Here is a 26,842-nt window from a genome sequence, read left to right as displayed (position 1 = left end):
GGTTCTCTCTGCTCTTCTGAAATGAGGGCTTGGGTATGCTGAGGGCTTCTGTGGCAGAGGAAGCTGTCAGGAAGCTGGGGGCCGTGCTTTGCCCCCAGAGATCAACTTGACAGCCTCTTTGCGGGTTGAGCAACCCTTATCCTGGTCTTGAGTTTGGGTGACCACCCACCAGCAGGGAGAGGGGGCTCCTCCCTTTGTGGGTGGATGGTGCTATTAGGGAAGGAGGGGGGCGAGCAGAGAGGGTGGTGTGTGTATTTTGTGGGTGATGGAGGATTTATTTATAACATGACGGTGTGATCTGTTGGTGTGACTGTTCCCTGAAGGACTACTGTACAGCCTGAGTGGTGAGTTCACATCACCATCGCCACAGGAAGAGGCAGGCCAACTCTGTGAGCTGCTGGGACCCCTGAGGTTGTCAGAATCTGAAAGCTCCCCGGGGACCGCCCTGCTTACCCTTGTCTTCTGCAGGGGGAACTGAGATTAGTGCGTGGAATTGACTTGCCCAAGATCACAGAGGTAGTTTTTACTTTAAGTGAGCATTTATGAAGTGTGTCCTCCATGTCAGTGCCTGCACAAAACACAATATGATCATGATTTCATCAACATTCACAAATCCAGAAAGCAGAATCACTTATTAATAATAGTCAACAAACACTAATATAGTGTTTACTAAGTGCCAGGCACTATGTTGAATCCTTTACAAATAGTAACTCATTAAATTCTCATCATCCTGTGGAGATTTAGCAGTCTTATTATTTGCACTTTAAACATGTAAAGACTGAAGCACAGAGACGTTAGATAACCTGCCCAAAGTCACACAACTAGGAAGTCTGTCAGTTGGGATTCAGTCCCAGCTGAAAAGCAGCCTGGCTTTGCAGAGCAAGCTGCTCTCTGTAGTGTCTCTTACTCTCTGTAATGGCACTTAGCTCCATTTTACAGGTGAGGAAATCAGGGTTCATATAGATTAAGTAGCTGGCTCAAGGCCACATGACTGGGGAGTAAGAGCTGGGATCAAATTTGTCTCGCTTTAGAGTCTCGTTCACGAGCTCTTGATTAGATTCCTTCTCCTGGAGGCTCGGGTCTCATAGCTGATGGGTCTGAGCTGGGAACAAGGATGTCAGAGTTTGAAGCCAGGCAGGTGGCAGTGGGGTGATGTCAGCCAGGCCTGCCTGGGTTGAAGCAGGCCCCAGAGAGTGAACAGTCCCCTCCCGGGGAGCCAGGTATCTGCTGCCCAGTTGACTCTCAACTGTCCTTCAGATCTTGGCCCAAACTTCACTTCTCAGGGAAGTCTCCCAGACTCCTCTGGCCGGCTGAACCCCTCCTTGTAAACTTTGTAAGCACCGCGAGCTTCTCCTTTGCCACAGTCAGAAGTGTACAGCGTGCTTTTCTATTGTCTCCTCCCAACTAAGCTGGGAGCCCAGGAAGGTGGACCCTGTGTCTGTTTTTGCCCCTGCAACACCTGATACATGCCAGGTACTCAGCAAATACTTGGTGAAATGGCTAAATAAATGGTTTATTGCATTAGTGGAGGGAATTGGTGCAGGAAATCAAGACAGAAGTTCAAGAGGTAGAAACATATAGGGGGTTCATTGGGAAAAGTTACAACTCAGTAGACATAGGAATGCCCTGGCCAGCAATAATTAATAATTAATAGCAATAGCTGGTATTTATTGATGTTTGTTCCATGTTAGGCTACTGTTTTAAAGGTTTTAAGAAATTCACCCCCCATAACAACCCCAGGAAATAAATACCCCTCATTAATGGATGAGGAAACTGGAGGATGGACAGTTTAAGCAACATGGCCAAAGGACATGGCTAGGAAGTGGTGGAGCTGGTTTTGAATCCAGGTGACCTGACCTTGAGCCTCACCTTTTTAAACTACCTCTTCATGGTATATAGGTCAGAATCCTATACCTGACCAGTTCTAGGCCTCACCTGCTAGAAAGGATGGGCTTCTCATACCCTGCTGACTCAGGTACTGAATTGGGCCTGAATCTGCAGGCTGAATGCTTTTCATGTCTTGAAGCCACTTAGAGTTGAGGCTGGCTTGTAAAGGCACACGGTCTTCCAGAAGAAGGAAGAGCAAACTACTGTTTCCTCTGAGAATGAGGACTGCCACTTTTGCCTAAGTAGGGTTTATGCTTCTCTCTGAGTCTCAGTGAATGGATGCAGCTGCTGTTTCATAGGGTCTCCCTCAGTTACACTAGCTGGAGCTGGAGTGGGATCTGGCAGGAGTTACAAAGTCAGATGCCTGCAGAAGCCAGCCAGTAGCACATGGGCTGGGTGGGACTGTCGTGACTAGCAGAGCATCTGCCCCATGCAGAGCGCATGGCCAGCACTCATCTCCAGTCCATGCTGCATTAGAAGAGCTGGCCCGGCCACGCCAGTGCTGAGCCCTCACCAATGTTCTGCATATCTGAGGGATATAAAACACCCCCATAAAATCATGGCTCCCCGCTACTGTGAGTCCCCCCGAGAGGCGTGTAAATAAATGCACCACTGCAAGAGATTTTCACATATGCCACAGTGGATGGCATAATCAGGCTAAGAACCATTGACTTAGCTAGTGAAGTGAGATCATGTGTTTAAGTAACATAAATCCTAGAAAGGAAAATCTAGCTTAACATTAATGGCAACTAAGAAGAGTTTAGGGGAAAAAAAAGCTTTTCCAGAGGAGTATAAAGGACTCAAATTACATGTGAATTCTCTCTCATTCTTTTCTCTGTTTTTCAACTACTGGCCCTGATTCCACCTCACACACCTTACCACCCACTTCCATAGCTCAGCTCTAGCTCTCAACACTGCACAGTTCTTTGTTCTAAATTCTGATTGGCCCAGTTTTTCCTTCATAAATTGCATGTCATGACTAGACCTTGGTCCATTCAGCACTGGCTGGAAGCATGAGGTCAGATGCTCTATTGCCCACTGACCCGGTACTGCAAGTGAGAATTTTTCTAGAAGGGACAATAAATAGGGTTGGCAAAGATTGGCATTTTCCATACCATTTGGAAAGATAAGTGGTTGAGAAGAACCACAAAACATTTGAAAGTGGACAGTAACACTGGGGTAGGGATGGGTGGGCATAAATGCATGTTTGTAGACACTAAGATTTGATAAACCTATGATATATTAGAATAGTATGGTACTGAGGCAGGAATAGAGAGACAAGATCAGTGGGGCATAAGAGAAAATTTAAATTTAAAAATGAAGAAAGGATGTACAAGAAATTACTGTATGATAAAAGAGACATTTCAGATCACCAGGGAGAAGATACATTCCATACATTGGTTGTTACATCCAATTAAACATTAAGAAAAAATAAAGGTCTTTCCTTGGACCTCCTGCTAAAATGAATTCCAAGGGAAGTAATGATTGCAATGTAAAAAGAAAATGAAACTGTAAGAGGATGAGAAAAACACTAGGAAGAACTCTCTAAATATAACAGCAGAAAGAAAGACTTTAAAGGAAAAGGGGGAAAATGTACTTTATTTAAATACACACATGCATGAGCACACACATATTTGCCATATTTCTGTTGAAAAAAGAACATAAAAATTAAAAGGCAAATGAAAAACTGGGGAAGTATTTACTGCATACATCATAGAGGAATGGGCTAATATCTTTAATAATTACATAGGGAGCATGTTACAAATCATTTAAAGAAACAAACTTGAATTTAAACATGGATAGAGGATGTGGGCAGAAAATTAATGGCAACAGTGAACATTTATTAAACATTTATTTCTACCAGTGACTTTCTGGCAGTTTCCATGTAGCAATTCATTGCACTGTCTCATCAATTTAGGAATTAGATATTATTATTATTCCATTTTCAGATGAAGGAACAAAAACTTATACAAGTTAAAGAACTTGCCCCAAAGTCAAAAAGCTAATAACTTCCAGAGCCAGGCATTGTGTTTGAACATGGTTATTAATTAACTCCTAATATTGACATTGACTCCAGTGCAGAGCTGAACAGGAAATATATTTAGAATTCTACAGAAGTTTACACAACACAAGCTTGTTCTTCTGATTGAACAATTACTTATTTGCCAAAGGGCCGGGGTGTGAAGAAGGGGTGGCATATCAAACGCTTGAGTGCACCATCACTGGGCACATGGTATCGATCCTATTCACTCTCTTCTCCAGGAACAAAATAAAAGAGACTCACCAAATTATAGTGTCCCCCTTTCAACTGTGGCGCGTGTGTGTAATTATAGCTTCTGACATTATACTCATTTCATGTTCACAAAATCTCGGTCTGCACAGCTCCAATTAAGGCTTCCCTGCTCCTTTGTCTCTTGGGAATTTTTGGCATTTTGTTTGCAGTTTCAGCCAGGGAGGTACTGGTGTGTTACCCAGGGTGGGTACCTGCTGTGAGATTTTTATGGTGCCCTGATATTAAAATATTGTCCTTTACATTAAAACTATACAAAGCTATACATGGAGATGTCTTACTCCCTGTCCACTGCCTCCATAGATAAAAACATTTTTATTAGGTTCCTTGTAGTTATGCTTGCAGAGTTTCTTTATGTAGGTATGAGAAATTTAAAATGTACTTTTTTTATCCCACCCTACTTTTTCACAGAAAGGATAGCATGCAACATACACTCTTCTGCACCTTCATTTTTTTTTTCTTTCTCCTTTTCAGTTGCAGGTAAAACCATGTCCTTCAGATTTTTCCATATTAGTGCAAAGAGCTCCTCATCATACCTGAGTATTATGCCATGGCATAGCTTTATTCAATTCAAGCAGCAATGTCCCTATGACCCTTGGCTTGGTTAAAATCTATTGCTCTTATAAACAATGCTGTGTACGTATATTATGTTTCGTATGTGGGTTTATCTCCAGGATAAATTCGCAGAAGTGGGATGGCTGGGTCAGAAGGGGAGAAACATTTGTGATGTTGACAGACAGTGCCGGATTGCCCCCACAGGTAATAACAACTGGCCTGCTCACCTGCAATATATGGATCTGTGTCTCCATAGCTTCTCAGTGAAGACCCTAGGGATGCACATTTTAACATTTCATTGTAAGAGTTTTCTGTTTCATTTTAAGGTGTATTAGAAAAAACATAATTTGCACATCAATCCCACGAGCAGAGTTTCATTTTAAAATAGGCTGATTTAAGTAAAAATGGCCTGCTGAGTTAAAGAAAAGTGTCAAGTAAATAATATTGTATTTATATGTATAAACATAACATATGTATGTAGACATGGAAAATTATGACCGCTCAAGGCTAATGTTTGGGAGGTGTCGCCATGATAATTTTTTTTCTTTAGGATAATAAAATTAAGAGCTTGAACTTCTGGTGTGTAGGGCACTGTGCTGGGAACTTTACTCATCACAGCCAATCTATGAAATGGGTACTGTTTTTAATCTCCATTTTATGGCCAGGGAACTGGAGACTCAGAGAGGTTAAATCACTTGACTGAGGTCACACAGTTAACTGAAGAGCCCACGCTTGTAACCCTCTCTCTGTTCTGACAGTATTTCCCTGGGACCATCGGTTTTGCCTCGCCCATCTACCTCCTGGGAAATGCACCTTTGAGGCATGAATGTCCAGGGATGACACAGTGATCTTAGAGGTTGCTCTTACTTCCTCCTCTGACTGATGTTAGTTAGGGTGTGCTTTCTTGGCCTTTGTGCTTCGATTCTGCTTCCTTTTTCAGCTCAGCCAGATTTTGGGCCACCTGTGAACAAAGCCCAGTGCCCATTCAGACTGAGAGAGGCTATTTTAGGGTTTGACTTAAGAGGTTTAAAGATTTTTTTTTTTGGTTTCTGATCTGTGCTTCCTTTTTCCTTAGCTGCATGTGCCTGGAGTTAGGTGATGAATGGGGGGTGCGGAGCTGGGCTCGGCCTGTCCTTTGGACCTGGGAATTGGGTGTTCACGGAGGACAATGGTTTTGGAGTGGGGGTGGGGGACCCCAAGTGGCCTGTCACTCGCTGGTGCTGATTTGTGGGAGATAAAGGTTGTTATCATCTGTAACCCCCTGTCGTTTGCGATACCCTCTGGGCAGGCGGAGGTGCAGGGAGGCAGCCAGATGATACTCCAGCATCTTATTCAGTTGCCTGTATCCCTGGAGCCTGACGAGCTTGGATTCCAGTCTGGGCTCTCACCCTTCCTTGCTTGGTGACCTTGGGCCTGTTACTTCTCTCAGCTTCAGTTTGCTCATCTGGAATACTGGGGTAATAATGTCTCCTCCCTCATTAGCCAGTATGAGGATCTAGTGGCGTGATTTGGGACACTAAGCACAGTGCTCAGCAGTCTGTTTTCAATTTGTGGTGGTAGGAAAAGTCACAAGAGTTGATTATTTTGTTCTTGTTATTCAGCAACCTCTTGGATGAGGATCAGAAGTGTAAGGAAACTTGGAAATTCAAGCTTGCCTAGTAGAAAGCAAGGTGGAGCCTCAATCACATGAAATAGTTGGGAGAGAAATCATGCCAGGATCTTGCAGAAACCTGATTCCTAAGGGTAGGAGACATGACTGGGGACACTGGAAATCAAGGGGGTGGGAGGGAGCAGGGATGCAATAGCATCAAGCCTATTTCTGAAAGCATTTGGCACTGGGCCAAATGAACTCATTCATGAGCACAAGGAATGTGCTCACATATGGTTGGTTCCCAGCCAGTGGACTGTAAGGAGAGAGGATGGGGAGTCTGACAGAGGTCACAAACCCAAATTCCTACAAGGACCAGGTGGAGAAGGGAAAAAGAGTGAAGCAGGCATGGTATGAGACAATAGGGAATGGTGGAGACTGTGACAAACTGAGAAGTTTATCCCTTCTCTGAAGGGGGCAACCACTACTCAGCCCACAGGAATGTGTGTCCAGACTTGTCATAAATTGTGTTTTTTTTCAAAAGGAGCCAACATTTTTCATTTTTATCTGACATTTCATGATTTTTAAATACAGTCAATGAATTTGAATTTTTAAGAAGCAACACAAAGGGCAAATATAGGTTGTTTGTCAAGTTGATATGGCCCACGGGCTCCAGTTTGTGACCTCTGTGCATGAAAGAGGATCCAGGACAGGGATGGGGACAGGCTTTGGGTGAACTGGAGGGGGCCCAGATCGGGGGGGATCTGACTGTAAAACAAGGTGAAGGGGAAGAATTGGGGCCGAGGGGGTGATGCATCTTTGGATGGGGTCAAAGACCATAGGGAGCGTTCTGACTCAGAGGCCACAAGGGTTCCCAGGTTCTTCCCAGGCCTGGCCAATAGCTGTAGCCTCAGAGGTTGGGAAGGGTATATTTTGGTTAAAGGCAAGGCTGATACTTAGCCAGTATGCCCTGGCACTACTGTACCAGTTCTGAAGATAATGAAATACTTTAAAACCAATTGATAATTAACCACAGGGCCCTCTGAACCTCCTCCTCCACCTTCCACCCATCCACTTCTTCCCCTGCCAGCTCCACTCCTCCCTGCCTCACCATGATCTGGCAACTAAAAGGTTAGCTCCCAGTACAGCTAGGCTGTGGTGCATTCGGATTGGCGGGGGGCAGTGACTGAGCCAAAGTGATTTTAAGTATCTGGACACTCACCACCTGGTTGCAGGTAACAGATGCCTGCTTGGATTGGCTTATGTGCAAAGGAGAGCTTTTAGAGGGCCCTGGGGAGTCAGATGGCATTGGAGAACAGGACATCAGGCCCCCGAGGGACTGACACCAGGAGCTCATCCCTGGGGTCACATGGCTTTTGTCTTCATTCCTCTCTGGTCCTTGGAGCCCACTGTAAAAAAAAATGGCCCCTTCAGCCTAGGAGCTGCCTGTCTTCTGGCCATGAGCATCCCAGCCACTAAACACGTGAGTCACTTTAGCCAAACATTCATCTCTGCACCCATTGTCTATATCTCGGGTGGGGTGGGACACCCCAAGGTGCAAACCTACCCATCTCAGGCATGCTGAAGGATTCTCCTTGAGAATCACAGAGTCATGAGGACCCCAGGTGTGGGAGTGTGGCTTTATTCCAAGCTCTCCCAGGTGGCAGGAGGGAGGAGTCAGAACTGATCAGGGAATGACCTGGGTGGTCTGAGGGATGAAACAGGGAGAATGGAGTTGGTACTTACAAGTGTAGCCTTCCTGAAGGCTGAGGCAGGGAGATGAAGTTGGAGGAGCCTCCAACAGCCTCCGAATAAACCATAAAGAAACAAACTTTCCCTGCAACTTGCCTAATTCCTTTCTCCCATGTGGCTTGAATCTGTCTTGCACAGAACTCTCCAAGTCATTTTCTAAAATGGCATGTGCACTGTATGGGGCTCTCAGTGGTTAGTGGTGATGACTGTAGCCTCACAGCTGCCACCACAGCTCACTGGCCTCTTACTATGTGTCAGCCACAGTGCAAAATGTTATTATGCTGGCTGGGGCTGGGGAGCCCTGGGCAAGTCAGTGCACCTCTCGGCTCCTCAGTTTCCTCATCTGTGAAATGGGGATAGTAAGTGGTACATACTTAGAAGGATATTATGAAGATGAAATGAGTTAATGCCTGGCAAATCCCTGAAGGTGGTTCCTGGCATGAGCAGATGCTCAATAAATGTTAACTCTCACACTTTAAATATTATTGAGTACCTTCTATATGCCAAATACTATAAAGGCCTTGGGATATAATGGTGAGCAACATTCCTCAGGTGGCTTCCAGTGAAGCATAGGAGAGGTGCAGATATGCATGTAGTCACAGTGCAGTGGTTTAAATGCTACGATAGGGAAGATTTGGGAGGGCAGGATATTGATTTCTTTCCTTTTGGTTTCTCTCTTCAGAATGTAAGGTGAGTGCAAGCAGGCATTCTTGTCTCCTTTGCTCACAACTCTCTTCCCAGTGTCTAGGAAGGACCTGGGTCTCTGTAAACATTTTCTGGGTGAATGAATGAAGGGAGGAGGTGCTATTTTATCTGGACTGGAATGATGAGGCATAAATGAGGTGGGGGAGTGAGGAGAGAAGGGTAAGTAACTTGGTGTATCCCAGCTTCGGAGTCAGGGGGCGTGGGTGTGAATCGCAGCTTTGCAGGGGCCAGCTAGGTGACCCTGGGAAAGCTCTCACTCGCTAATTGTGGCCCATTTCATCATCACTAACTGGGAACCAATTAGCAGCCTCCAAATGGCCTGTCATGAGCACTGGAGAAAGTGCAGTGAGATACCTGGCATATTCTCGGTGCATGGACAGCTCTCAATAAATGTTTTTTACCCCTTCCTCTTCTTTGTGCTGCTTGGCATTTCCTGTTGTTGAAGAGACATGTTGAGACAGAGAAGGTTCTTGATAATGTCTGGTCAGAAATGCTTGAACCTTTCTCCCTGAGATTCACTAAAAGGAGATATATATGTGGATAAAAAGTGCAAATCCAGCAAAGAGGCCATTTCTTACTAGTTGGGATTTTGCCCCAAATCTCAAGGTCGAATTTATGAGGCCCTTGGAAACTTCTTTTTTCTATACTAGGTAGGCCTAAGGAAATTTAAACTCTAATCAAAACTCATTATTGGGTCCTATAAGCCATATCAGGGAACCCAGAGGAGAGCACAAGAGCCAAGAGGAAAGAGAATTTGCACCAAGGTTTGGAAGGGAGATAGCCCAGGGCACTCTCCCCAACCTTCTTAGAGGGAGAACTAGTAACCTCCTGCACAAGGGTCAGGCTGAAGGGAGGGGAAGATGGCCACATGCCTTTTAATGCCTGTGCAAGCCCCACCCACTTGGGCGGGGCCAATCACTGTCTTGGAACCTGACCAACCAGATCAGTTCTCCCTAGAGGCTGAGTAGGGGAGTGAGAGGAGCCCACGGCTCCCCCTACTGGCCAATACCAGTCATGGACACGTGTTTCTTTTTCAGTGGGTCTGAGGCACTCATTTCTCAACTTTAAAGTGAATGCTCAAAAACCTTTGGTGATGGAGGATTTTTTTAAGGCAGGCTTATTGAGACAGGATTTTCATGCAGCAAATTCCCGCCCCCCCTTTTTTTACATACAGTAAGATTCACCCCAGTGGATGCATAGAACATTCTAAACACCTAAAAAAGTTATTTCAGGCTGCTCCTTTGTCATCAATGCCCTTTCCACCTCCAGTCCATTTTAACCATCAATCTGTTTCCTTTCCCACAGTTTTGCCTTTTCTAGGAGGTCATTTAAGTGAAATCATGTAGCATGTAGCCTTTGATTTAAATGGAATCAAGCACTACTTGATATTGTTCTCTTAGAATATGCCTTTGAGTTTCATGAAGGTTGTTGTCTGTATCAGCAATTTGTACCTTCTTTTTTTTTTTTTAATTAAGGTATCATCGATATACAATCTTACCAAGGTTTCACATGAGCAACATTGTGGTTTCAACATTCACCCATTTTATCAAGTGCCCCCCCCACCCCCATTGCAATCACTGTCCATTAGTGTAGTACAGTTAATCCGTTCTTGTGCTGAGAAGGATTCCATTGTGTGGATGGATCATACTGTTTATTCACACACTGAAGGACATTTTGGTTGTTTCCAGTTTTGGGCTGTTATGAGCAAAGAGGCCATAAACCTTCATGCACAGGTTTTTATATACATATATGTTTTCATTGCACACCTAGGAGTGGGTTTACTGGGTCATATAGGGTAAAGATATATTTAACTTTATAAGAAACTGCCAAACTGTTTTCCAAAGTGGCTCTCACATGTTGCATCTCCCTTAGCGTTGTATAAGCATTTCAGTTGTGTTCTGTCCTCACCAGCACTTGGTATTGTCAGTTCTAGTTTTCCAAAATCTTAGCCCTTCTAGTAGGTATGAGGATTATTTTTAAAACCTGAAAATAACAGTCTCCTAAAAAGAAAAATACTCATCATTGTAATAGCACACAAAATAATGATCTACTTACTCTGTCTATTTACTCACTCACTTGTTCACTTTCTGCCTTTGTTACTAGAATACCAGTTCTAAGCAGGCACCTGCATCAGGGAACACATGTGAGTAGATGAATGAGGGAAGACCTGGGTAGCAAAGAGCAAAGGCCAGGGAGTCAGATCAGCACTGGGTTGGAACTAAAGGTCCATGTTCTGACCCTCTGCAATAATACTGATTCACAGAGAATGCAACTTGCAGGCTGGGTTGGGAAGAAGAAGGGATTTTAAAAAAAATTAAGGTACTATTGCTATACACTCTTATGAAGGTTTCACATGAAAAATCAATGTGGTTACTACATTCACCCTTATTATTGAGTCCGAGAAGAAGGGATTTTATAGTTAGGAAAGCGATGGAGGAACAACTCTTGAAGGAGAAAGACAAAGTGCAGAGTCAGAGGGTCATGAAGGGGATGGCTGGGGGTATGAACGAGTCCTGTGTGCTGAGAACAAGGTGTGTGTGTGGGGACATAATTGGGGTGTACATACATGGGGGATGTACTATGGAATAATAATGCAAGAGCTTATACTGCTTACAGTGGACCAGGTAGTTCTGTGATCCCTATGTAGATTAATTCAGTTTTTCTTCCCACTGTTCCTATAAACTTATTGCATTAATATTATCTTCATTTTATAGACAAGGAAAGTAAAGCACAAAGAGATTAAGTAACTTCCTCTAAGTCATACAGATAAGAAGAGCCCAGGCAGTTTATGCTCCAAACTCTGTACGTTTAACCACTGCACTACACTGCCAGGTTATGAACAGCATGTTAGGTAAAGAACCATGTAACCTGGTATTAACAAAAAGCGCCCAAATATAGTGACTTAAACAGGAAAGAAGTAGGTTTTATCTTATATGTCTGTCCAAAGGACAAAGACCAAAGATATAGGTTGGTTTTATCCTTTTAATACATGGCTTCAGGTTTGGGTCCAAGGTGGTTGCTTCCAGTTCTTAACCATCTTCCAGCTAGTGGGAAGGTGGAGAAGGCCAGCAAGACTTGTACACATTCCTTTTAAGGAAATGACCCTGAAACACATATATCCCATTGGTCAGAACTCAGTCACATGGCCACACCATGCTGCAAGGGAGGCTGGAAAATGTGGTCTCTCATTGGGCGGTTATGCTCTCTGCTCAAACTCAAGGGCTCTATTATTAAAGGGCAGAATGGGTATTGGTGGAAAACTAGCTGTCTCTGCCTCAACCTGCCGACTATTCGGTGGACATCAAGCTCTGTTTTGTAGGTGGTGAGGTACTAGCAAATGGGCTCTAAGCAGAGAGGTTTCATGCTCAGACTTGGGTTTCAGATCACTCCAGAAGCTTGCTTGGTATACTCAGGGGGTAGAAATGGAAGCAAGGGGGCCTATTTTACTAATGGATCTGCCACTTTGTTTTGCCATCTCTGGAGTCCTTGGTGCAGGCAGGAAGGAGTTCATAGGCTGGGTTCACAGATGGAAGAACTTGCAGGCACCGTTAGTATACTTGGGCTGGAGTGGGAGCCATGGACTGTCTCAGTCATTCACTGATTTAGTGACTGTTTATCAAGCACCGTGTCTCAGCACAGGGCATCAGTGATGGTTCCTAACTGGGATGATGAACTCTGGGGGCCAAGTTCAGTTCTTGGTGAGGTCCCCATGCTACCCAATGCAGTGTGACTCCCTGGCCTGCCACACTCACCCTGGCCTCCTTTTGCTTCCTTCTCTTGGCCTTAGGACCCCCGGAGCAAACACAAGTTTAAGATCCACACATACTCCAGCCCCACGTTTTGTGACCACTGTGGATCGCTGCTGTACGGACTCATCCACCAGGGGATGAAATGTGACAGTAAGTAAGCTTGCTGCCTGGTGGCCTCTGCTGACCTGGCTGCTTCCTCAGAATTTGGGGGTCCAAGCCTGCAGCACATTCCGCCAAGTCCTGGGTGGGCTGGTATACCAGTTGTCTATTGCTGAGTAATGACCTTCTTGCCCTAAAGTCTAGTGGCTTGAAGTAAAAAGCATTTATTTAGCTCATGATTCTGCAAGGCAGTCCTTTGGGTCTGGGCTGGGCTTCCTCATGCATATGTGGTCAGTTAGCAGGTGGGCTGGGGGCTGTCTGGCATGGATAACCTCACCCACATGTCTGAAGGAATGGCTGGATGTCATCTGGGTGATGGGGATGATATGTGTCCTTCATCTAGAGCAGGCCAGTCTGGGCTTGCTCACACAGAGTCTGCAGGGTCCCCAGGGCTTGAAGAGTGCAAATTCCATTGATCAATACAAGTTGCATGGCAGAATTCAGTCATTGTGGGAGGGGATAGTCTGTGGGAGTGGACACAGGGATGTGTGGCCAACTTTGGGCCACTTCTCCAGCCATGCACACAGCTGTTTCCAACATTGATGTACGGGGCTGATGCATGCTTTGTTTAGAGGAGACCAGCCTCTCTTCTTCACCCACAGGCCATTAATGGAGCAGGGGAGCAAGTGTGCACCTCTGGCCAGGCTGGAAGGAATGGCATGTGGGCAGGACTCTTCTTTGTTAAGTAAAGGACTGAGTGGCCCGTAGGGCAGGGGAGCGAGCAGGCTTTGAGAGCTGTAACTCTGAGGGGGCTCAGTGTGCTTCTGGCTCCCAGAGGCCTGTGGGCCTGCAGCAGGTGGGAGCTGCTCTTGTCAGATGGGTCCTGAGGCCCAGAGCACAGAGACACTCAGTGGGCAGAGAGTGACAGGAGTGTGAGTGTGGGTGGGGTGGAAGAGAGTGAGGGAGAGAAACACATGCTCAGGCATGGACAGGGGATGGCACAGGTGTAGGGAGCCCTGGGGTCAAAGCTACAAAGGGCTCAGCTCAACAGAGAGGCTAAGGCAAGAGGAGGGACAGACAGACTAACAGACAAAATGATTGGAAGAGACACAGAGGAGAGAGACACTCACACAGGCTTATGCAGAGCAGCAGTGATGGAGCAGGACCAGAGACAGAGATCGAAATGCATGTGGGGAGACACAGAGAGGGCCAGAGAGGCAGAGACAGATGCAGAAAGCAGAGAGAGACAGAGACATGACACACGCACAGAGAGGGGAAGAGACCGGCTCAGGGATGCAGCCAAGGCAGCAAGGCACACACAGAAGCAGGGGAGCCAAGGAAGGAAACGTACACTCATGCTGGTACCGAGAAACAGACAGACAGACAGACAGACAGACAGACAGACAGACAGACAGACAGACAGACAGAAACGGGGCAAGAGCCAGAGGCACAGGTGGTGGGTGGGGACCTCAGGTAGACTCAGGACACAGGCAGGGAGTGGTGCAGGTGTCTTCTACCTGTAGGACACTGATTCAGCTTAGCTCACATAGGCACCCGAGTGTGGGAAGGATGCCCCTGCCTCAAAGACAGAGGTGGGTGGGTGGGAGGGAGCTTAGCTGATGCATGGCCCTGAACTTGGGTGCTCCGATTCCAGGAGCTCTCCCTTCCTCTCCCACTGTCCTTCCCACTGTCCTTCTCTCTCCGTGGCTCACTTCCCATGTTGTAATTTGCCTTTCTGCCTCCTGGAACTTGGGTGGGCTGAGAAGGAACCCCCTAACCCTTGCCCAGCATCCCCTATCCCTGGAGAAGCCATGCCCTCAGCTACCATGGAAATCTCCTGAAATGCAGGCCCCATGGGGTGATTCAGTCTCTCCCCTGGCTTCTCAAACTGAAACATGGTTCCCCTAGAGAACGCTTGCTTCCTGGTACACTTCCCAGAGCAGCCGTTGATCTACGTCTTAGGGACTCGTTAATCAGACTTAGGGAGAATCAACCACCTCTTGAAAGAAACACAGATACGCTAGGGAGTGTGCAAATGGAGCATGTATCTGTCATATCACACATGAGATGTCATGGGGTTAGGCTCAGTTTGCAGGCATATTTCTTTCATTTTATTCTGGCTCTAAATTTTTTCCTTGTAGTTTGTTACGGTTGATATTGTAGGGCCTCCTGCACCTGGGTTTCCTGCCATCCATGGCATTGAAGTTGGTGACTGTGGCTTCAGAGCTGTTTGAGGTGTGCAAGTGCTGGCTTCAGGCTGCACCCTCAGCCTCTGTGGGGGACGGACAAGTCCCCCCCGCCCCTGACCCTCAGAGCCTGGGGGAGGAGCTGGAAAGGCCCTCCTGATGAGATACAGGCAGGGCGTGCTGGTCTCAGCCAGCCTTGCAGGTCTCAGCCGCCTGGAAGGGAAGGAGGGGGACAGGCGGGGTCCAGCAGGCCCAGGGGGGCAGCCGCCTGTGGCCCCAGCATGGACCGGCCTCAGCCGCGCCCTCTCTGCCCTCACAGCCTGCATGATGAACGTCCACAAGCGCTGCGTGATGAACGTCCCTAGCCTCTGCGGCACTGACCACACGGAGCGTCGTGGCCGCATCTACATCCAGGCCCACATCGAGAGGGAGGTGCTCATCGTGGTCGGTAGGTGGCACTGGGGCGCCGCTCCCCGGGTCCGAACCTTGCTCGCGCCTGGGTCCGGGAGCGGAGGCTGGCAGAGGGATGAGTGGCCGCAGGGACGCGGAGGGGGGGAGGGCGGAGCGTGACACTGCTTTCCGCATCCCCCCGCCCCCATTACAGCCCTTCTCGCTGCAGGCATCTTTGGGAACCGCACACCTGCTCCAGCACCTGGGCTTGGCTGGAGCTCAGATTCCCCACTCCGCTTCTCTCCCTGTCCCTGTCCCACTCTTGCACTCATTAACTTTGGAGTGTGCAGTTGTAGTTCTGCATTAAGTATGTATTAAGAGAAGGTATGCCTGGTTCTTCCACAAACTTTCCCAGTGGGGAAAATAGAGTCTTAATGAGAAACACCAAATTAGGGAGAGTGTTACATCTTAGGCAGTGCATCCCTGGGGCTCCCCATGTATTAAGTATATTTCTGTCTTAAACCTGATGGTGGCAATGCTGGTCTCCGTTACATTATTCTCTATACTTTATTATGAAATATTTGCACTTCTGAAATATATCATAATAATAAGAAAGAGAGAAAATGGATTTGCTGGAGAGGTGCAGTGGGACTAAGGGAGGAGAGGAGCGTGGGGGAGCATTCAGGAAATAAGTGGTCTGACAGGTGAGGCTCAAGCAAAATGGAAATTTGGCTGCACTGGATGGGTAAATTCCCAGACATAAAGCTATGGTAAAACCAACACTGAACTGGTGAGAACAGGACTGAGATTTTTGCAGGAATTCTCTCTAAAAGGCTTGTGACAAAAACTGTTATAGACTTTCTAACTAATATAAACAAAATTTTATGACTTGTTAACTTAGGAAATTGCCTATGGAAGGGATTGATTTTTACAAACATTGGTCTGTTGCTCAGGCCCAGGAATGGTTCAGTAGCTCTGATGTGCTGAACCCTGTGCTGGAAGGAGTCTTAACTACACCATATAAAACATGAAAAAAGTCTGTAAAATATAATCCCTGTTTTAAACTGAGGTTTGTGTTGTTACCCAGTGAGCTCTTAGGAAATATGCACCCCATTGAATTGCTTTTTCTTCTAAAAGGAAGGCAGGCAGCTGACTTCTCCCCATTGGGATATTTGGGAGTCCCTGGGGAGAAGCATGTAGGTTCTAGAGGAGAGGGTCCCCCTACCCGCACCCATTGTCTTAGTTTTCTAGTGCTGATTGGGCAAAAATGAGACCTTGGTGCCCTCTAACGTCGTTTTCTAGGAACTACACTGGCTCATAAATGTTACTGAGGTCAGCCAACGTTTATGGAATCCACTGCATGCACAACCATACCTTAGCGTGATGGCCTCACAGTCCACCATTGTTTCCATCACATAAAATGATAATTAAGTGATGCCATAGGTGCGTGTCAGCTACTGTTCTGGTGGTAATCATGTTGCAGTATACAAATGTATCAAATGAACACATTGGAGACCTTAAAATTAACATAGTGCTATATGCCAGTTTTATTTAAAAAAAAAAAGCCTTACATGTTATCTCTTTTATCCTTAAAACAACCTTGTGAAATGTTTATTATGCATGCTTTATGAATGAAGATACTAAGGCTCAGAGAAGTTATGCTTCCAAGAGCTTATACCATTAGTAATAATAATAATAATAAATAGCTAGTGTATATATATATTTAATGTGACGATGATTGTGAAAAGCACTTTCAGACAATATCTTGTTTAAATTTTTTCAGCAACTCTAATGCGCTCAGTAGTAGTATCATCTGCTCACCAGGAAACGGGCTTAGAGAGTCACACGCTTTGTCACCCAGGTCTGTTCGACTCTTCAGTATAATATTCGAGGTTGCTTTTTAGTTTAGTTGTCTGCACCCTGCCAGCCCGCCTTCTAGCTGCTTATCTGTGCTCTCTGTGGATTAGCTGGGTTACCTCTTATAGGCATTTCTTGGGGAGTCTTTGTTCTGATGTAACACAGTACAGTGTCCTTCAAATTGAAGCTCAGAGTCTTGTCCCTAATTCATAGATATGCTCTGGCATTTTGAGATCACAAGCTGATGTTTCTCAGGCAATCCAAGTATGTGTCTATGCATAGTGGGTATATTCATTTTCTAAGTCTATCTTGGCAAACTGGGTGGCTTAAAACAACAGGAATTTGTCCTCTCACTGTTCTGGAGGCTTGAAGTCTGAAATCAAAGTGTCAGCAGGGTTGGTTCCCTCTGGAGGGCTGTGAGTGAGAGTCTGTTCCATGCCTCTCTTAGTTTCTAGTAGTTGCCACCTGCCTTTGGTGTCCTTAGCTTGTAGGTGCGTCACTCCTATCTGCCTCCACCATCACAGGGCATTTTTCCCTGGGCATCTGTGTCAAATTTTCCTCTTCTTATAAGGACACTAGTCACTGGCTTAGGGCCATACTAGTCTAGTACAACCACCTCTTAACTTGATCACATCTGCACAGCCCTTATTTCCAAACCAGGTCACATTCACAGGTACTGGGGTTAGGACTTCAATATATCTTTTTTAAGGGACATAGTTCAACCCATTATAAGGGGAAATGGAGGGAAATTTGGGCCCCCTTGAAGTTAGGGGTGGGATATCTGCGTGCTCAGGGTTCTGATGGCATTACTTAAATAGCTACCAGTGTTTTAATAGTACTTTGTGGTTCTTGCAGTTGCTTTGCTATTGGGTCATCCAACAGAAGTAGTGTTTTTGCCATGATACAGAAGGGGAAACAAGACTCAGGGAGCCTGAACAGCTTACCCAGTGTCACATGCAGGGACCAGGTGAGCACTTGTGCCTCCTGACCGCAGGTCACTCTGGCCTCTTCCTGCCCCTCACCAAGCTGGGCAGAATTGTTACTGGGTATGGGTTTGTTGACTGGTTGATGACGGGAGAAACTGATTCTTTGATGCAGTTCTCTAAATGTAGAGCCAAGATGGAGATTTCTGTTCAAGTGATTTATTGGGGCTGCTCATGGCAGTGGAGTGAGAATAAAGCAGGGAAGTTGAAGGGAGAGCGGGGTCCCACTGAAGACTAGCCTGACCCCATGGAGTTCTGGACCAAGTGTTGCAGCCCAGAGTCAGCCCCTCGCTGAGGCAAGAGGGCTGGTCTATCAGTGCTATGGACTGAATTGTGTCCCCCACCCCCACCCCTGCTAAATCCATATGTTGACACCCTAATCCAGAAGTAGTATTTGAGATGGGCAGCCTTTGGGAGGTGATTTGGGTTAGATGAAGTCATGAGGGTGGTGCTCTCATGATGGGATTAGCGTACTTATGAGAAGAGGAAGAGGAAGATGTCTGTGCCCACCCTGTGAGGACACAGCAAAAAGGTGGCCATCTTCAAGCTGGGAAGAGGCCCTCACCAACAGCCAAATTTGCTGGCACCTTGATCTTGCATTTCCCAGCCCCCAGAACTGCAAGAAAAAAGTATCTGTCATTTAAGGCACCCAGTCTGTGGTGTTCTGTGATAGCAGCCTGAGCTGACTAGGGCCATCAGTCTTTGTTGCAGGCTGCTGGGATTAGGGGGTGGGAGGGTGGTGTTACCACCCAGGATGGGTGGCTTCTGTGTGGTTGAGGACAGTCACCCAGGTGGGGGAGCAGCTGGGAGCCTGTAACAGCCACAGTCATAGCAGCAGGGGGTGGGTGCCTTGGCCAGTGTGGAGGGGAGCAGCACAGGGCCCAGGTTACCTGGCTGTCCCACTCATCTCCCAGGAATCCTTCTGGGTTCATGGCTGGGACTCTGGGTCCCTCCCCCTTGGTCTCAGGCAGACAGATTGGAGATGAGAGGGCCCTTCCCAGCCAGAAGTGGCCTGTGGTGTTCATTGAATCGTCTCACTTCACCCAGACTGTAGCGGCATTATCAGGACTTCCCACCTACCAGCCCAGGGCATTTTGCCATTTGCTCTGAATGTCACATGCCCTTTGGAGTTCCCAACATCTCCAGAGGCCACCAAGCTGCCGTGCTTCTGAAAGATCTGAAGGTTTCTGAATCCCCCATGGCTACCGAAATCCAGGCCTTCTATCTGCTGTTAGGGATCTTGCAGGTGAAGCTCAGAATGGAAGTCTCATCAGTTCTCCTTTTAAAAACTCCTCAGTAGTTTCTCATTGCCCTCAGGACAGACTAACTCTAAGTGGTGGGCTCATTCTCTCTTGTGTTGCATCTGCTTTTCTTTTCATCCGTCTAGGCTGCCCTCTTCCATAGGTCATCTGCACATTTTGTTCCTTCAGCTGGGAATGTGTGCTTCACCCTCTTGTTCTTCTTCCAATCTTAACTCTTCCCTTTCCTGTAGGCCTCAGCTCATTTTCACCAACAGTGACACTTCCCCTGATCTCCTCAAGTAGTAGACACTCATAATATCCTGAACTTGAATTTCGGCTGGTTGTGATTTTCTGTTTGGCTGATTACTGTCTGCATTTCCCACTAGGCTTTAAGCTCCATGAGGGCAGGACTGTGCTTGGCTCTCCAGTCTTTACCCAGTACCTCTGAGCATCGATAAATATTTGGGGGATCAATGTACATCTGTATGAGTGTGATACCACTAGAGGATCCCAATAGATACCAGGGCTTCACAGATGGTCCCCAAATCAGCACCTTCTGAAATCAGGAGCTGGAGTTCAGCAGACAATCCAGTTCACACACTTATTCTCACAGGAAGACCACCCAGAAACTCTTCAGTCTAGTCAAGATCAATGGTAATATTACTGAGACGGGGACCTACCCTTTGGACCCATGACCACACTTGTCCCCTGAATAATGTAGAAAAGACACAGAGCAATGGGACATGTAGAATTATAGGAAACCTTATGGACATCATGATGCCTGGTGGTATCACAGGAGCAGGCGATGCAGTGTCAAGCCTTGATCGAAGTTGTAAAAATGTGCTTGTACATATAAGCAAGCACCCCCTTTCAATTCAGTATGTCCCTATTCACATAATAGCTGACGTTCTATTATTTACATTCCTATCTACATTATAGTCATCTGGCACTCCTTAACCATGTCCATATTTGTATCCATAATAATGTCTCACAAAAATTGGGACTGTTCATAAAAAATGTAGAAGGAGGAGTTTCTTCGATGTTTCTCTTTGGGACTCCCATTCAGTGTTCTTATGATTACATGGTTCTGTACAGAATCTTCTCATACAGAAGCATCTTCCAGAAAGACTTAGGTATTCCCAATATTTAAATACTCTCCAAGGTCTGACATCTACACATCAAAAGAAGAGCAATAAAAAGAAAAATTCTTAGCAGTCTCTTGGGGAAATAGGATCATGTCCACCTATACACTAGAGTCCAAAGAAGTTTTAAAGGAATCTCTGGAGAAGTGAAGCTGATCTTAAAGGCTCATAGAAGACTCTCTTGTTATTTAAACAACTGTTTCAAGGTAGAGAAGTTTTGCCCTGTGGGGACTCCAACAAGGGGGGAAAGGGTGCAAGGAAACCTATGAGGGACCTTTGCCTCAGTACTCCACTTGGGTATCTTCCTTCCAAAACCAATATGACAGAACAAGACCAGAAGAGCAGACCGCAGGCCTGGGTATGCACTGTACCCAGGGGCGAGGTGGGAGGTGGGGGTTGTTTGGCATGAGTAGGTGTTTACAGTGTGAGAAAGGTGGCATGTTATAGGCGGGAAGGTGAGATCTGATAACAAATGACATCTAGTCCCTCCCTCAGGCTGCTCACTCTCCCAGTCATTCATTCACTAAACAGTATTTATTGAGTTTCCACTGTTTGTCAAGCATGTTCTAGACCCTTGGGACCCAGCAGGACACAAGACAAGTCTTTGCCTGGATGAATGTCACAACCTGGGACCCTTGGGAAACTTTCTCATCTTTCTTCCTTTTAGTAGCCACTGAGAATCTCCTTCTTGCCAGGTTAAAACTCATCCCCCTTGAGTTTTTTTCAAGACTCTCTGTGTCCACAAATCCCCTTCATCAGTGTGGTTTCCTCTTTGAAACCTCTGAGTTTTGGGACTTTGGAACACAGAGCCAAAATAAGTTGAAGGCTACTTCTGCTTTTTGCCCTTCTGCATACTTCCCCAGAGCTGAAGGTAAAGAGAAGAGGAGAGAAAAAGGGAAACGTAATGAAGAAAAAATCTGGATGGATTAATATCTCAAAATACTACCCAGCCATGCTTCGATTGAAGCGATATAAAATGGTAATAAACTAGGTTCCGCTAGGGGGCAGTCTCTGCCTTCAAAGCCATTACTCCCCAAAAGGTCTCTTCTAAGAGGTGCTCAGATTTTACAGAACCAAGTGAAACCACAGCCTCATCAGTGTCCACAGTGGAAAGTGTTGCAGAGAACAATTAAGTGCCCCTCTATTAAACAGCTGGGTCACTGGGGCTCAAAGACAGGAAGGAACTTCTCGAGACCACACATCATGAAACAGGGGTAGGATCCAGTTCTTGTGGGTTATTCCCCTTATACATTACTGGTTGTTATTTTCCCCCCAATATTTCATTATGAACAACGTCCAGTATACAGGAAAATTTAAAGAACTTTACAGTGAATACCCATTTATCCACCACAAAGATCCTGCCATTAGCATTTTACTACGCTTGCTTAATCACATACCCATCCATATTGCTCTCCATCCATCTAATTTGTTTTATTTTTCACACAGTTCATCAGTTCAGTTCTCCCTAAACACTTAAGCATGCACATCACCAACTAGAATCCAAAACTTATTTACGGTTTTTTTTAATGTTTGAGGTAAAATTTACAGTGAAGTGCATACATCTTAAGCATGCAGTGGCTGAGTTACGAGTTAAGACAAATGCATACTATTGTGTAACCCTACCCTCTATCAAATTAATCTAATTTTTTGATGTCACAGCTGCCATTGAGGATCCAGTGAAAGCTGTGAACACCATCCTCAGAGAAATGCCCTGTGTATGCAGACATGTATGACCCACACACTCCATATCCACCCATGAACTCCTGGAACAGATCTCCTAGTTTATGTAATACTGAACAGTGGTTGGATTTTTTTTTTTCAGAAAACGTATTGCAGTAAAATAGGTTTTTGAAGGTGTGCCTCATTGTGTATTTATTGGAGAGCAAATCCCCTTAAAACAAATTCAACGAGACACCCATGTCATTTTGCTTTTTTCTTCAGTGTTTCTGAGGTGAAGGAGTTAGATCATATCTTCATCTACACAAGTCTAACCATCTTTCTCAGTGCCTTACACATAGTGGTGTGCACACCCATGAGACCAGGGCCAGTTTCCCCTGCCCATCCTTCCTGTGAAGCCTTTTGGCTTGTAAGGGAGTAGGTGGGTGTCCTGGACACTGACGGAGATGGGGTTGACAAGGGGACATGGAGGGAGCTGAAGTCTTTCTACTCAGTGGTCCTTCTCCTCTTGCCTGAAGATATAAATCTCATGAGAATTATGAAGTCCAGACCACTGCTGAGGCCCCCAGATCTTGGGGTGTGCTGGGTGCCCCACTGTTCCTAAATGCCTGCTGACTTGCATTGCAGGGGGGCACTGACAGGCCCCACAGGGCTGGACTAATAGCATCTTTGGGGGAAGTGGGCTGTCAGTATCTCTTAAAATATGCATATATATGCACATTTTGATTCTCAAATTTTCCTTTTCTGAATTTCTCCTATCACAAAAAAACCACAAAAAACAAAAAACACCAGCATGCAAGGAAATAAAGCCCAGAAGAAGCGTGATTATTGGTATTTTGTTTGCAGTGGCAAAGAATTTTGGAATCAGCCTAATGGGGATATATTTGTTTTATGGGATATTATGCAGTTGTTGAAAAAAATGAATTAAAATGGGCATATGGGGCTTCTGTGGACTGGTCATGTTGATTTTTGATGTGGGAACTGGTATTCAGGTGTATTTACTTCGGGAGAATTCATTGAGCTATACAATTGTGATTTATATGCTTTCCTACATGTGTATTATAGTTTTATTAAAGAGTTTAAATAACAAAAATTCTAAATAATTAAAGACAAAAGACACTAATAGGTTGGTGCTTCAACTATTGACTGGAACAGGGGTTGGCAAATTACAGCCCATGGGCCAAACCTGGCCTACTGCCTATTTTTTTATTCTATTTTATTTCTTTTATTTTTATTAAGGTATCATTGATAAACAATCTTATGAAAGGTTCACATGAGCAACATTGTGGTTACTATATTCCCCCCTATTATCAAGTACCCCCCACACTCCATTGCAGTCACTGTCCATCAGTGTAGTAAGATGCTATAGAGTCACTACTTGTCTTCTCCATGCTGTACTGTCTTCCCTGTGCCCCCCCCTACATTGTGTGTGCTAATCATAATGCCCCTTAATCCCCTTCTCCCTCCCTCCCCACCCAACCTCCCCACCCCTCCCCTTTGGTACCCATTAGTCCCTTCTTGGAGTCTGTGAGTCTGCTACTGTTTTGTTCCTTCAGTTTTACTTTGTTATACTCCACAACTGAGTGAAATCATTTGGTACTTGTCTTTCTCTGCTGGACTTACTTGACTGAGCATAATACCCTCTAGCTCCATCCATGTGGTTGCAAATGGTAGGATTTGTTTACTTCTCAAGGCTGTATGATATTTCATTGTGTATATGTACCACATCTTCTTTATCCATTCATCTACTGATGGACACTTAGGTTGCTTCCATATCTTTGGCCCACTGCCTGTTTTGTAAATAAAGTTTTATTAGAACACAGCTATACCATTCATTTATGTCAGAGCCTGCATGGTTTGAAAAACTTAATATATTTACTCTCTGGCCCCCACCAGAAACATTTGCCAACTCCTTGACCTAGAAGAACATCTTTGATGTATTATTAAGTGAGAGGATTAGGTTGCGTGAAAATATATCTAGTATGATCTCATTCTGAAGAAATAAGCAGCCACGATAGACACCTCCTATGTGTGAGGTTATGTTTGTATATTTTTATAAAGGTAGGAAGAAAGGTGTGGAAGGGTCCAAAACCAGGCCGTAAACACTGGGATCACAGAAGGGTTGGAGAGAGACTAGGGAGGAGGTTGGTATTACCTCTTTATAGGTCTTAGGAATTGTTTCTGTGGTGGCAGTAAACACATAGCACTTCTGTAATTTTTGAAAAATAGAATAAAAACAGAAAAGTCTCTAAGTAGGAAGAACTAGTTCAAATGAAGTTCTTTACTGACAATAGTAGGGAAAATTAAGTGGCTGATGCCAGTGATGGTATTTGTGGCTTTAAGGACTGCTGGGTGGCTCTCAGCTCAGCAGAGCTGAGCCCTGGCCCTGCCTGGGTGTTTTCTGGCCTTCATGTTGTTTGCCATTTGATACCTTCTTACAGCCCTTCCTGATGTCCCAGGAAATGTCCTTTCCGCTCTGCTTCCTGCCTGGCAGCCCACCCTACGAATCTCCCCCACAGCCTCATGTCTAACTCCTTTGACTTAAAAAACTTGAAATATTCCAATGCCTTCCAATTCTGGTTCCTATTGTGTGGCCTCCCTGGCCTCAGAGTTTCATTTGGGGGTGTTCACGCTTGAGAAATTATAGACACTGGTTGCTCTAAGTGATCTGTGGACCAGCAGCATGAGCGTCACCTGGGAGCTGGTTAGAAATGCTGAATCTCAGGTTCCACCTGGACCTGCGGAAATAGAATCTGCATTTCATCCAAGTCCCCAGGTGATTCTGAAGCTCTTTAAATTTTTAACATATAAGGCTTGGGGCAGGCGGTCGCATTGAAACAGGAGATGAGTCTGGTCCACTAGATGGCAGGCTGCACCTGTGCTCTGCTCGTGCAGGGAGCCACAGGGAGCCTGCAGGGAGCCACAGGTGCCATCCAGCCCCACCTTGCCCAGGGCATTTCATAGGTGAAGCTTTGGTGTCAGTATCTCAGAGGCCAGAGTCCCCTTTCTTTGACAGCCTGAATTTACTTGCATACTGGAATAGTCCTCATGCAGCACCAGCCCCTGGTTTGAGCCATCCATGTAAAATGACCGAGAGCTGTCTTCCTGACTTAGCCCTTGTCTCCTTCCGCCCTGGGGGAGAAAGCGTACTTTGCTTTCCAGCCACTAGGCACTAACTTGCTGCACATCTGTTCCAGTTACAGGCCTGTAGTCTCTGGTCACAAGGCTTGAGCAAGGGCTTTGGAGTCAGGCCTGGGTTTGGATTCTCCCTTCTCTACTTTGGCAATAAATAGTTGTTGGGTGCCTCCTGTGTGCTAGGCACTGCTCATTGCTGTGAACAAAACAGACAAGCACCTCCTCTCAGGGCCCCTGCGTTCTTTCTCATGATGGGAGATGAACAGTAAGTGGACAAAATGCTTTCCGACAGCAATAAAGGCCATGAAAAAAGTAAAATAAAGCCGAGTGATGTGATCCAGGGTGGCCTGTGGGTCGTCGTAAGAGATGATGGCTTTTGGTTGAGACCTAAAGGATGAGCAGGAGGGAGCCAGCTCCTGAAATCGAGGGGGAGAGCCTGCCAGGCAGAGGGAGCAGCACAGGCCCTGAGGGAGGAGTGAGAGAGCTTGTGCACTGCAGGTACCACACCTGGTGGCTCCTGAGGGTGGGGGAGGAGCCTCGTGATGGGGCAGGGTGGTGAGGCTGCAGGGGGCAGGGCCAGGGAGGCCTTGTGAGCTCAAGAGGCTTGGGCGGGTTTATTTCTAAGTGTTGGGGGAGTTGGATCTCCGGAGTATTTGTGGAGCATCATGCAAGGTCACCGTGTTTAGTCCCCACAACTACCCTATGACTGTTGTCTTTTATTTTCCTCATTTTACAAAGGAGGAAACTGAACTTTAAAGAATCTGAGCACCTGCCTCTGGTCACCCTGTCAGCACATGGGGAAGCAGGATTTGCACCCAGGGCCTGTCAGCTGAAGGCCAGCACATCAGGGCATATGTGGACAGATATGGTGTAGGGTTATGAAAATAGAGGAACAGAGACTTGCGCAGCATACCAGGTGGGAGGTTCAATACTGGTGATTCCCTCAGGGTGCAAATCTGGACCAATTTAGCATCAAGGGCTTGGGAAAGAACAACTTATCTTTCACTTGTTGCCTCAGAACTGTGGGGCCCGAATCTTTCTCACGTTTCAATGAGGGAAGGGCATGGGCTGGAGACATCCCAGGGGCTCCCTGGAGGTGGCATATGGGTACAGGATGAAAGGGTGAGGGAAGAGAGGAGGGTGATGGCTGACACTGGGTGTGCAGATGACCCAGGAGCTGGGCCAGACACTGTGGGCCTGAAAAGGCCGAGTGACACTCTGACAAGGGCTCACATGGTCTCTCTGGCTGGGCTCCTCACTGCTCCAGCTGATGACAAGGACAAAAGCCACAGTCCTTCTGATAAAAAGTGCCAGGCCCCAGGCTAAGCACTTTCCCCCTTATCTCATGTAACCCTATCACTGATATTATGTCAATTTTACAGATGAACAAACTGAGGCACACAGAGGGAGGTTCAATAACTTACTCAAGCCACAGGCTAGGAACAGGTGGAGCTGGGGCTTGAACCCGAGTATTGGTTCCACGGCGTCAGGCTCTGCCCAGACACCTTCGCTCATGCGTTGCTGGTGGTAAGGGTGGGAGCACTGGCAGCGGCAACTTTTCCTCAACACGTCCTGTAGGCCTCTTGTGCTATGACCTCTCCAGGCA

At 46.1% G+C, this 26,842-nt stretch overlaps 1 protein-coding gene across 2 annotated transcripts in view; it reads left to right on the top strand.

The window, feature by feature from the left end:
* PRKCB (protein kinase C beta) overlaps positions 1-26,842 on the top strand; it is a 304,864-nt gene that overhangs the window by 143,440 nt on the left and 134,582 nt on the right. For both annotated transcript variants that reach the window (XM_036992141.2, XM_036992139.2), the window contains exons 4-5: positions 12,565-12,676; positions 15,131-15,259. In XM_036992141.2, the coding sequence (XP_036848036.1) occupies positions 12,565-12,676; positions 15,131-15,259 (241 nt within the window). The remainder of the gene's footprint in view (positions 1-12,564; positions 12,677-15,130; positions 15,260-26,842) is intronic.

Source organism: Manis javanica, chromosome 10 (genome assembly GCF_040802235.1).
Source record: "Manis javanica isolate MJ-LG chromosome 10, MJ_LKY, whole genome shotgun sequence".
Taxonomy (NCBI): Eukaryota; Metazoa; Chordata; class Mammalia; order Pholidota; family Manidae; genus Manis; species Manis javanica.
This window is presented reverse-complemented; position numbering and strand designations above follow the sequence as displayed.